Genomic DNA, 12,667 nt, shown 5'->3' with positions numbered 1-12,667 from the left:
TCTTTCAACCAGTTAGCAATCCACACATGTACTTGTCCCTTTATCCCATGACAGCTAAGTTTCCTCAGGAGTCTTTGATGAGGAACTTTGTCAAAAGCTTTTTGGAAGTCCAGGCAGACGATGTCAACTGGATCACCTTGATCCACTCGTTGACATTCTCAAAGAAGTCCAAAAGGTTGGTGAGGCAAGATTTACCTTTGCGGAAGCCGTGCTGGCTCACTCCCAGCAGGGCCTGTTCTTCTAGGTGCTTTACAATTTTATCCTTGAGGATGCTTTCCATCAATTTGCCTGGAACGGACGTTAGGCTAACTGCCCTTTAATTTCCCGGATCGTCCCTGGATCCCTTTTTGAAAATCGGTGTTACATTTGCTACTCTCCAGTCCTCTGGTACAGAGCCCAATTTGAGGGATAAGTTAAATATTTTAGCAAGGAGGTCGGCAATTTCACATTTGAGTTCTTTGAGGACTCTTGGATGGATGCCATCCGGCCCTGGTGATTTGTTAGCTTTCAGTTTTTCCAGACAGTTTAGAACATCATCCCTTCTATCTGACTCAGCTCTCTAGCCTCCATCCCTAAAAAGCTTGGTTCAGGAACAGGTATATGCTCAGTATCCTCTGCCGTGAAGACAGATGCAAAGAACTCATTTAGCTTCTCTGCAACCTCCATATCCTCCTTAATAATCCCTTTCACTCCCTCATTGTCTAATGGTCCAACTGCCTCCCTGGCAGGTTTCCTGCTTCTGATGTACTTAAAGAAGTTTTTGTTATTCCCCTTGATGCTTTTGGCTAAATGTTCCTCAAACTCTCTTTTTGCCTCCCTTATTGTCACCTTGCATTTCTTTTGCCAGAGTTTGTGTTCCTTTCTGTTCTCTTCGTTTGGACAGGCCTTCCAATTGCGGAAGGAAGTCTTCTTCCCTTTTATGGCTTCCTTGACGGTACCTGTTAGCTATGCTGGCATCCTCCTGGACTTAGTGGTACATTTCCTCCTTTTGGGTATACAATCTAACTGGGCTTCTAGTATTGTGGTTTTGAGTAAACTCCATGCACTCTGGAGTGAAGTGACTCTCCTGATTTCCCCCCTCAGCTTTCTTTTCACCATACTGCTCATTTTGGAGAAGTTTCCTCTTCTGAAATTCAAAATGTCTGTGTTAGACATCCTTGGTGATTCTCTCCCCGCATGTATGCTGAAGTTGATGGCACTGTGGTCACTGTTCCCTAAAGGGTCAATGACACTGACATCACGCACCAGGTCCTGGGTGTCACTCAGAATTAGATCCAAGGTCGCCTTCTCTCTGGTCGGTTCCATGACCAACTGTTCTAGGGCACAGTCATTTAGCGTATCTAGAAATTTGACCTCTTTGTCCTGACTTGAATGTGAATTTACCCAGTCTATGTGTGGGTAGCTGAAATCACCCATAATTACAGCCCTGCCTCTCCTTGACACCTCCCTGATTTCCTCCTGCAACTCCCAGTCACTGTCGGCATTTTGATCTGGAGGGCGATAGCACGTCCCCAGTAGCACGTTCCCTTTCCGGCCTTGTATAGTCACCCACAGGGTTTCTGTGGAGGACTCCAGTCCCTGTCCTTTCTATAGAGTTTATACCCAGGGATAACAGTGTCCCACCAGTTCTCACTGTTCCACCATGTTTCTGTTATGCCCACTGTATCTATTTCTGCGTTAGCAACCAAGCACTCCAGCTCACCCATCTTGGCTCAGAGACGTCTGGCATTGGCATATAAGCACCTATACACTGAATCTCTCCCCTGATGTATGCTATTCTTTTGACTCTTTGACCTGCTGGCACAGGCTCCCGTCTGCTTCTGCTCTGTCCCCTTCTGTTGTGTCCACTTGCAGCCTGCCCTTTCTCTGCCCCTTCTGAACATTTGCTTCAGCCGTGAAAGCTTGAAGGAGGGTACCAGCTTGGCAAGAGCATCACCACAAGCAGCAAAAAGGCAGCCAACTGCATCCCAACCAGTTCCTCCTTTACTCACCCACCAGGACCCCAATCCAGAAGCCCATGTTCCCTCTGCTTTGGCTGACGACATCCAGCACCTACAACAACGAAGAAGAGAGCTGCTGTTTCCTCCTTTGCTCCAGGCATCTGGGATCCCGTCAGCTCTTGCAGGGAAACACCGAACCCTGGACCTGGGATGTGCCTGGCATGTGAAGGAGGAACACAACAATAAAGGCAGGAGCAGAGCAGCAGGAAGCCCACAGTTACGACAATGAGCACAGTTCACTGAAGAACCCTAAGCCCATCCACAGGCCAACCCGGATCACAGAAGTCAACACAGCACACGAAACCCAGCTCCGAGTGTCTCCGGCTTTTGTTTTTTTCAAAGGCAGCTTCTAACCCTTACGGCTGCGAACAGTACCCGTTATGTTGAGCATGGTAACGACGCAGATGAACACGGTTTAACTCAAGGGATTTGCAGAAAGAGAGCAATACTCGTCTAGTATGGAACGGCCGGTGACCAAGGAAGAGCAAAAGCGCAAACTCTCAAGAGCTCACCACCGAGTTAGACAGTAACGGCTCGCCTTTCACCACAACCTTCTTCCTCTTCTCCGAACCTTTCTCAAAACATGTGCCACACAACATTCCTAGATTGCTTTGCTGAAGACGACAGGCACTCAAACTGGCCTGGGCCTTCAAAACATCCTTTGAGGTGAAGAGATTCATTTGCCAATAGCTGGGTCAGCCTGCATGCTCCTGGGCTTGGGATACCAAGGCACACTGGAGCACCCGAGACACCCAGCGGCAGCGGCTCGTGATTCAAGGCACCCCTCTCTTCTCCACATGTGCTGCTGCCTTTCTACTGAAATAGGGCGGTCACTCTCTTAGGGACGTGGCCTAATCCCTTCCCACTAAGGACACACACAAAAGCCAGAGGATTAAGTCAGCTGTAGGTTTTGGAGCATGTGGGGGGGGGGAGGTTCAAGCAACTGACAGAACACACAGCCAGTCCAGAAGAGCGGCTGGAAGCAGAGGCTGTGTGGGCCCAGCCACAGGCACCGCCCTCACCTTCAGGACACTGCCCAAAGGTTCAGGTGCCCTCTGGCTGGGAAAGGCTGATGGACATGTGGCTGCAGACCGAGTGAGCCACACGTCCCCACACTGGCAGCTACTACCTCTCTGCTGCATTTCTCCTACTGCAGCAGGAGAGCCAACTGGGCCCTTCTGACCACACACATCTTGGCAGCCAGGCCTTTCCTGCTTCTGCTGCACGGCCTCGAAGAAGTCCCAGGTTGAACTGCAGCTTTGCTCTTTCAGCTGCATTTGCTCCGGGCTGCAGACAGACCCCGTGGTGCTACAGAGGCTTTTGCTTTCTCCCCCTGCCGTTTATAACAAACATGTTTGTAAAATCCTTTCCTACACAAGGCTAATGACGGAATAATCCAAAACAGGCGGAAAGGCAGGTGCAAGTGACTGAGAGCGAGCGAGACATCCACCCACCCACTGGCAGTGTAGCAACCAACCCCAGACACATGGGTGGCCAATTCCAGGACGACGCAGAGTTCAAGGCATTGAGAAGCAGCCCCATTCATGCCACAACTGTTGCCTCACGACGACTCCGCTCAGAGAAATGGTGGAACTAAACTATGAATGGCCAATCAAAAGCCCACCCAATAGCAGCTTCAAGCCTTTAAGGTGTTTCTGTGCAAGGCAAGCATTAGCTGGTTCAAATCCCAGGCAAGCAGGCTCAGGTGGTCCCCAGAGCCGGGAGGAGCACCTCCTGAGATTCTGTTTTAACCTCTCTCAGGCATCCCAAGCACTCACTCTGGGAAACTGGGCAAGATATTCCATGTTCGGATCATGACTGGCATGAACGACTGCATATTTATTTATTACATTTTAATACTGCCAAACTAAATCTCATAGCTGTTTACATAAAAATAAACACATTAAAACTTCAATTAAAACCCAGCCTTAATCATAACAGTTATTGTTTGAAATAGTTTAGAACAGTAAAAACCAACTTACAGCGGACCAAAGGGCTTGATTAAATAAGTTAGAGCTCTTCTGAAGACAGTTAGAGAGAGCAAAGCTCATCCCAGAGCCTTGGGGCAGCTATGGAGAAAGGCCTGAACAGACGAGCGGGAGGCCACTGCAGGCAGACCTCTCCAGAAGATCCTAATAAGCAACGGGGGCCCTCAAGCAGAAGGAGGTGCTCGCTTAAATACCCCAGGCCCAAGCTGCTCCGGGCTTTATCGCTAGTCACCAGCACTTTATATTTTCAATATAAAGGGAAACATCTCAGCAGCCAGTGCCATGCTTTTAGAATAGGAGTAACATGCTCTCTTTGGGTTGTTCCAGAGACCAGCCTGGCTGCCAAATTTTATACCAACTGCAGTTTCCAGACTACGTATAAAGGCAGCCGTCATGTCTAGAGGTTACCAGCAAGAGTACCACTGTTTTTAGGCCATTCTCCTCCAGAAATGGCTGTAGCTGGCGTATCAGCCAAAGCCGGCAAAAAGCACCCCTGGCCACTGTATCAATCTGAGAAAGAAGAGAGAGGCTGGGGTCCAGAAGTACTCCCAGACGACATACCTATTCCTTCTGGAGGAGAGTGACCCCTTCCAGAACAGAAAGCTCTAACCCACCTCCTGAGTTACAACCCCTCACAATGAGTACCTCCATCTTGTTTGGATTCAGCCTCAATTTGTTCTCCCTCATCCACCCCATTACCACCTGCAGGCAGGCATTTAGGGAAAAGATACTATTCCCCAATACGGACAATCTCTGGAGGGATGTCAAGAGCCATGGATGCAGATGGGCAGGTAAGCAGGCTTCCTGTGGGCAGGAGGTATATCTATAGTATGTCAATTCCCATGACAGGCAGGAACAGAAGTTATAAACAAGCAAATTCATGCATATTTTCAGAAACTAGGGAAGCTGCAAAATTCAATTTCCTGTAATAGTGCTCAAACCACTTCACACAAAACACACCCCCTGCCCACCCCCATCACCCTTATATAATGTAGACCAGGGGAATACAAAAGTCACTGATTATGGGAAGGGAGGGGGTGAGCAAGGTGAGCATCAAGCTATACTAAGATTTGGGTCAGGGACATGGTGGGTTGCATCTCATGGTCTTAATGTATACAATACACCAACTTGGCAAAGATTTATTGCTGTCGACATTAAGCCCAGACTACACACAGTCTTTACTGTTTCGTTTCTTTTCTTGGCTGTGGTAAACCCAGACAATCATACACCAGGAGAGGAGAGGAGCCACTGTGGGAAGAGCATCTAGGTTCCAAGTCCCCTCCCTGGCAGCATCTCCAAGATAGGGCTGAGAGATTCTTGCCTGCAACCTTGGAGAAGCCGCTGCCAGTCTGTGAAGACAATACTGAGCTAGATGGACCAAGGGTCTGACTCAGTATCTGGCAGCTTCCTATGTTCCTAACCTCGGGGTAATTTGATAAGAGGTTTAATCTCAAAGTAACATAAAGATTCAAGAGTTCCAAGACTTAAGACAGCATTTTCATTCTCTCAAACATTTCATTTATAGGCTTGCTTATCTCATATGTTTGGAAGGGCTGAGCCACATTAGATTCTGCAGCAATGATTCAGTTTAGCATGAACACCTTCACAGTTGCTAGAAGTGGACCCTATTAACTATTTTCCTTGCATAAAATGCTTCAGGCTTTTAAAGAACAAAACGCACAATGAGAGCAAGTACAGCAAGAAAAGGTTATTCTAATGTGCCTTGAATAATCACTCCCGAAAACAGCTGAACTGCTCCTAACCCCCGACACCAAAAGCACAAGGTCAGCTGCCACTTCTTGTCTGTCTGTCTGTCTGCAAAGGAGCTTTTTCACACCCTCCGCCTGGCCTACCCTTTTGATGGCTTGAGGGGCTTTCCTCTTGATCTAGGGAGTCCACTAAGTATGGGGAAACCCACCTCCTAGAGCACAGGATGTCCTTCATCCTATGCCTCTTTGAAGACCACACTCTCAGCTGGCCTCTCCCACCTTCTCTATGGCTCCATGCTACAGTCATCAAGACTCTCCCATTGGTGCTAGGGTGCCCTTGAAACACACAGAGTAGCACTTCTGTACACCCCCAACTTGGGCCATGACCATTTTCTCTTCATGAGAACCTTCTACAAAATGAACTGGGGGACTTAAACACAGGCCGCAAGCAGCTGCTGGTCTCTCCAGCCTGTCTCCTCACAAGCTCAGGGAAAACACAGGGGAGAGGGCAGGTGAGGAAATGAGATGGCAGTGGGCTGAAAGCATGCCTTGGGACAGCAAGCCACACCTGATGGCTCCCAAGGACTGCGGCCAGCTGGAACGCACTGGGGGAGAACTGGAAACAGACCCTCATGGCTTTCCGCCCTCCCCACCCCGCCACGACTACCAGGCTGACAATGGAAGCACACACAGACCTTGGATGCTAGACAATGTCTCCGATTCTCAATAACTCCTACAGGTTATCCAGTGCTGCTGAGATCCGTGGTAGGTTCTCTTTCACTGGAGGTTTCCAAACAGAGGATGCTCAGATGTCTGGCAGGGATGCTGTGGCAGATTTCTGCCCTGAGCGGCGGGTGTGTGTGTGTGTGTGTGTGTGTGTGTGTGTGTGTGTATACTAGAAGACCTCCAAGGTCCCACTCTAGCATTCTGCAATTCTGTGTCACTATCACCAGCAGCATCCTGATGAGTGATAGAAAACTGAGGTGCAGAAATGGTGACTTGTCCAGGGTCACCCAATGAACTATCCAGGGTAAGCAGCGAGCTGAACACAGGTCCCAAATACACACGGCTGTTAACGTAAGGAACATAAGAACAGCCCTGCTGGATCAGGCCCAAAAAGGCCTCTCTAGTCCAGCACCCTGTTTCACACAGTGGCTCACCAGACGCCCCCGGGAAGCCCTGAGGCACAAGGTGAGGGCACGCCCTCTCTCCAGCTGTAGTTCCCCTGTATAACTGGTATTTAAGAGGCTCTGAGGCAGGAGGTGGCCTATAGCCACCAACTAGCAGCCATGGATAGACCTGTCCTCCATTAATTGGTCTAAGCCCCTTTTAAAGCCATTCAAGCTAGTGGCCATCACCACAATTATCTCATAGCGGATAATTCCACAGGTCAACTACGGTGTGTGAAAAAGTACTTCCGTGTGTTGGTCCTCGATTTCCTGGCCATCGGTTTAGTGGTGTGTGAGTGGGAGAAAAGTATCTCTGTCCACTGTCTCTGCTCCATGCATAATTTTGCACACCTCTATCAGGCCTCCCCTTAGTAGTCCCCCCGCAAACTAAAAAGCCCCAGTTGCTGTAGCCTTGCCTCAAAAGGAAGGTGCGGCTTCTGTGTCGCTTATTCTGCGGCTGAGTGGCACTCTCCACCAGGGAAGCGTTGGGTCAACGTTTCCCACCAAAGGAGAGTCCCACAACACCAGGTGAGCCCAGCTGGGGAACTCCTACCCTCAGCAGAGAGAGGCTCGAAACTCTTCTCGGCAGGGTTTCAGCGACTCCTGGGGCACGCCCAGGCTGTGTGCTGGGCTTGAACCTCCTTCGGGCCAGCTGTCCTGGGATCTGCTCCAGCAGCCACTGACCTCACAAAGGCATCTTTCGGTCGCTGCAACACAAAAACCAAAACACCCCCCCCCAGGTGTCTTTGGGGAGGATCTACCTTTCCTTCGCCACCTTCTTTTCCTCCCTTCCTTGTTGCTGCTCCTGTCGCTGCTGGTGCTGCTGTTCTCTGAGGTGGGCGAGTCCGACTGCACATCGCTGCTCTCTTCGGAGCCATCGGACAGCTCCTTCAGTCCATCTGGAACATCCTTCTGCAAAAAGAGAAGACGGGCACCCGAGGCCAGAGTGAGCACCTCTCCTTCAGCTCAAGATGTGGTATGGAGAGCAGAGGCGGCGAGTCGGGGCGGGGAATAAGGCGAGAAAACAAATGGGTTTTCTTTATGCTGCTGGGGAGCTCATATCCGGAACTACCACCACCACTGTTGCCCTCCTGCGCCAACTCAAAACCTTGGCGGGCCTTACCACCCACTAGAAACATGTTGGGTACAAGCCTTGTTTAAATTAGTGGTAGCTGTGCAAGAACAAAGAACTTGTTTCTGGGCATTTACTGTAGACTGGGGTATTTTAAGACTGTGGCCTCTAATCCAGTTATTTCCCCGAGAAAGGATCCCCCATACCTCATCCCGAGATCCCTGCCTGCCCACCCCACAGCCACAGAATGGCGCTCCCCTGCCAAGGGCCTGCTCCCCTGATCTTCTGGCAACAGCCTGGTGATCAAGCCATCCTCAGCCGCCACCCCACCATCTCCTTCTCCGTCCTTTTTAGCACATCTCCATTGGATTTCTCTTCCAGGATCCCTCTCATCCTCGCTGCTCTTTTCAACATCAGGTAAGACACAGGCTGCCTTATTTATTATTTGAAATATGTATGCCCTGCCCCTCTAGTATGCGACTGCTCAGGGCAGCTCACAATCCGTCTATGGAGCCAGACTGCTGACTCGCCTAGCTCAGTGCAGTCCACCCCGATGGGCAGCAGCTTTCCTGGTCTTCCTCATCCCTCTCACCTAAGAAGAGCCTTCAACCTAGAACTGCCAGGAATTCAGTCGGAGGCTGCCAACATGCCAAGTACAGGCACGAGGGCCAAGCGACCACCTCTTGCCAGAATCCTCTCCAGCGGGCTGACATCTCTTCCTGGGAAGCCATGCCATGCCCTGAGCTCCTTTGGACCCAGGAAACACATCTAGCCGCCTGAAACGTGGGCAGCTTCTGCTGCAAGGACTGAAAAGCTCTCCAGAGTTGAAGTGAGGCTCCTTGTCCGTCTCAGGCTTCTCGGTTCAATCTTTAAGATAAAAAACCAGCCAACTGCACAGCCAGCTGTTACGGAGTTTGCCCACAGAATTACAAAGGGCACCAAAGTGAAGGGTTTCAATTGGTTCAGAATGTTGCTGCTGAGCTAGCAGTGGAGAAACAGACAGGAGCACGTCACACCTATTTCCTGTGCCCGCTCAACGGCTTCTGGGCCCAGTTCACAGTGCCAGTTTTAATTTAGAAGCCCACTGGGACCAAGGCTGCTTAAGGACCACCTACTCCCCCATCACCTGGCCCACTTAGGCCCCTGCTGTCTGGCCACCCTTGGTTGAAATCCCTTTGGTGGATCCCCAGGAGAAGGTCTTCTCAGCAGTGGCCCCACGATTACAGAACTCCCTTCCTAGAGATCCAAATGGCCCCCTCACTCACCATTTTAAAGAAGAACTAAGAACGTAAAGACATTTTCCTTGCATAGAACATTCCTCCTTTAAAATTAGGTTTTCTGGTATCTATAGTTTTAGCTGCTGGCTTTCTGTTTTCATTCGCTGTTGCATTCTTCCCCTTTTTTTAATGCAAGTTGTTTTATTGTCAATTTTGCTTTATTTCATTTCATTTCTAGGCTGTTTTGAGCTTCAGTGTAGAGTGGGATGCAAATCCATCCCATGCACCGGGGCTTCCCAATCCGGGGTCCTCCAGAGAATGCGGAACTGCCATCATCATCCCCAGTCACAATAAACTGCAGCCGAGGAGGATACCATCTGGAGTACCAGAAGCCGGGATGCCCTGACCTACAGCAATAAGCCAATCTGCCCTCCCCACCTGTCAAGTGCAACTTCACCACATCCCTGCCACCTGAAATACAGCAGGTGGCAACCAAGGAGGAAAAGGCGGCGGCGGCAGCAGCGGGCTCTCCAAGTGGTGGGAAGAAGACTCTCCACAAAGAGGTCCCCGTGTCCGCCTCATGGTTGGCTTTCAGGCCTACAGCCAACTTTTTTTTTTTTTTTAAAGAAAGGCCTACTTTGGGCCAACATGGTGGGGTCTGTATTTTTGCTGCTTTGTTTGTTTTTATTATTCTGTTTTCTTTTGTTGTTACTGATGGGCTGTTTTACCTTCCGTCCTTTTCCCACAGAAAGGTAGGGTGTATGTATTTTACCACTACAAGTTAGAGCAGCAGAGAGCTCCCTGCATCTTTAGGAAGGCAAGCAGGGTTTAAACCGCTGGTGGGAAGATGTGCGATCGCAAACCACTGCCAATATTTTAAGCTTAATTAATGGGGCCTCAACACATTCTGGTTCATTTGGAGGATCTTGGGTAGATAAAGCCACCTTGAGCGCAGCCATCAGTTGGAGTAGAAAGGCCTGGAGCAGAGGTAGTTATATTTTAGTTTTGTGGACTGTCCTCAAGGCTTTGGAACGAACTGCCTGTTGTAGCAGGAAGAGCTTCCCCATCTCTAGCAGGTTTTAAAAGAGCACTCAAGACACATTTATTTCACCAAGCCTTTGATTAGCTGTAAGTTGGTTATAATTGTTTTTCTGCTGTTTTAAATGGTTTTTTATTTTTTAATAACCATTATAATTTTGTTTTAATTCTGTTTTTATTATTTACTTTGTGAACCACCATGAGATGTTGGTATGTGGAAAAGAAATTTTTTGCAAAAGAAATTTTTAAAAGGTGGGACATCCATCACATTGGATAAAGAAGGGAGGAGCCTCTCAAGTTCAGGAGCTGATGAGGGCTGCGGGCACCAAGAGCCTGGCTGGCTTCCACCCAGTTGCAATATGGTACGTGACATACCATGTCAAGGCAGCACGACTTGCTCTTCTCTCCCCATCTTCTTGCCCTGTCACAAACACCTCTCTCTGTCCTTTGCAGACGCCTTACTCACAAATCCCACTTGTTCCCTCTTAACAGGACATCTTATCACAGCAACATCCCGCCCTTTCTCCAAACGGGGTTTCCCCATGTAGCCTTAAAAGAGCTGTGAGAGGCAAGGACCACACGTGGGACTTGGCTGAGGCCCCTCAGTGAGCTTCACGAACCAGGTTCAAGTCCAACACACTCCCCAGACGTCCCACTTAAGTGAATATGCTGCACACACTCTCCTTTTTCTCTCATGAGTAGTGATGTGGGGGTGGAAAATTTTCCATTTCTAAAATTTCTACTTGGCTACTTGAAACACTTTTGAGGAGATATGGAGGTGGTGCTTTTTAATTTTAACACTGTATAAATAGATCAAACAACATGCCAAATCAGAACAAAACTTAGGACATCAGGAAAAATGCTATACTATTTTTTTAAATGGAAAAATAATGCACATTTTATGCAAATGAGGGGGAATTTGCATGGAGAAAATTTTTTAGCAGTTGCTTTTTTCCAATTCAAAAATTCCTGGAAAACCCACATCTCTGCTTGCAAGAGTTACCTGCTGAAGGGCCTCTTTTTGGCCATGGGCATGTGGTCCAATCAAGTTCTCATTAGTCTAGCTATGACCGTCACTCTGGGCTTGAATGACACGCCTGGGGGGTGGGGGCAGAGGAGCAACCCCCGATCAGAAATCCCTTTCTGCAAGCTAGCTCACATTCTGTTTATGCAGCATCAGCAGAAATCCAAGGCCGTGTCAGGAAGACAAACATCCCTCTTCTTTGGAGGGGCCTGCTGAAGTTCCACTGGAGAAAGGTTTACCCTGACAAAGACACGGGCTCAAACAGCCGCCCAATCTGCCAAGCGGTAGTTCTGGTTTCCAGCAAGGGACTCACTCACCTTCAGCGTGTAGACACCCATCCTCCCTGGAACCTTATAGAAAATGCCCTCACTCCCGCGGGAGTTGGTGTGCAGCATAGCATTCAGGCAGGCAAGAGGAGAAGTCCCACTGAAAACAGAAGTGCAGGATTAGCCCCCTGGCACAGCGCAAGGGAATGCTGCCAGAGTTCCCAACTATAGGGCCAGGAGCACATGGCTGTAAAAGAAATGGCCCACTCCTGCCAAGCGCCTGACCCAAGCGCCAAGGACTCAAAGGCAAGGCCAGCCTGCACGCGAGGCCAGCCAGGCATACGCAGCTCACAGACCAAAACCCCCGAGGGGGGCTTTCAAGTCTGGGGGCGCCTGAACCAAGCCAAGCAAGTAAAGTCAGCCTCCCACAAAGGGACTGTGGAGTGTGGCCCTGACGATTTACATACATGGCCTCCCCACCCCTTCCCTTGTTGCCTGCTCTGAGTTTTTGGAAGCCTGCTGCATCCCAAAGAACTCAGTGCGGGTAACACACTCACAAATAATAAACCCTCAGACATGTCAGAGTTCAGCCCTCCTCCCTGCAGCCCCCAGCCAGCAAGAATTCCACCAAATTGTAAGGGAAGTCCTTCAGCACTTCTGGAAATGCTTCAGCCTCTCATTCACAAAGAAGAGAGCTGGTCTTGTGGTAGCAAGCATGAATTGTCCCCTTCACTAAGCAGGGATCACCCTGGTTTGAAATTGGATGGGAGACAACCTGTGTGAGCACTGTGATGCCCCGTAGGGTATGAAGCTGCTTTGGGAAGAGCACTTGCATGCTTACATGCAGAAGGTCCCAGATTCCCTCCCTGGCAGCATCTCCAAGACAGGGCTGAGAGAGATTCCTGCCTGCAACCTTGGAGAAGCAGCTGCAAGTCTGTGAAGACAATACTGAGCTAGATAGACCAAGGGTCTGACTCAGTACATGGCAGCTTCTTATGTTCCTCCTTCCCAAGGGCCACAGGAATGCTTGGAATTCCCGAATGGTCAGTGGCCATTTGGAAATTCAAGGCATCCCATGGCTCTTTGGAAGGGACCAGGCCTTTTCAGTGGGCATTCCTTGTCATTCATATTAGTACATTCCCCGAGAGCACCTGCCTGCTTGCATGAAGAAGGTTCCAAGTCCC

General features: G+C 49.5%; 1 protein-coding gene across 1 annotated transcript in view; it reads right to left on the bottom strand.

Annotated features, from left to right (window-relative positions):
* The window catches only part of ASXL2 (ASXL transcriptional regulator 2), a 51,293-nt gene extending 39,629 nt beyond the window's left edge, over positions 1 to 11,664 (bottom strand). The window contains exons 1-2 of the mRNA XM_053250226.1: positions 11,535 to 11,664; positions 7,628 to 7,778 (exon numbers count right to left, since the gene is read on the bottom strand). Of these exons, the coding sequence (XP_053106201.1) occupies positions 7,628 to 7,778; positions 11,535 to 11,612 (229 nt within the window). The 5' untranslated portion in view covers positions 11,613 to 11,664. The remainder of the gene's footprint in view (positions 1 to 7,627; positions 7,779 to 11,534) is intronic.
* Positions 11,665 to 12,667: the final 1,003 nt, after the last annotated feature.

This window comes from Hemicordylus capensis, chromosome 1 (assembly GCF_027244095.1).
Source record: "Hemicordylus capensis ecotype Gifberg chromosome 1, rHemCap1.1.pri, whole genome shotgun sequence".
Lineage (NCBI taxonomy): Eukaryota > Metazoa > Chordata > Lepidosauria > Squamata > Cordylidae > Hemicordylus > Hemicordylus capensis.
The sequence above is the reverse complement of the archived record's forward strand: the minus strand, read 5'-3'. Positions and strand labels throughout refer to the sequence as shown.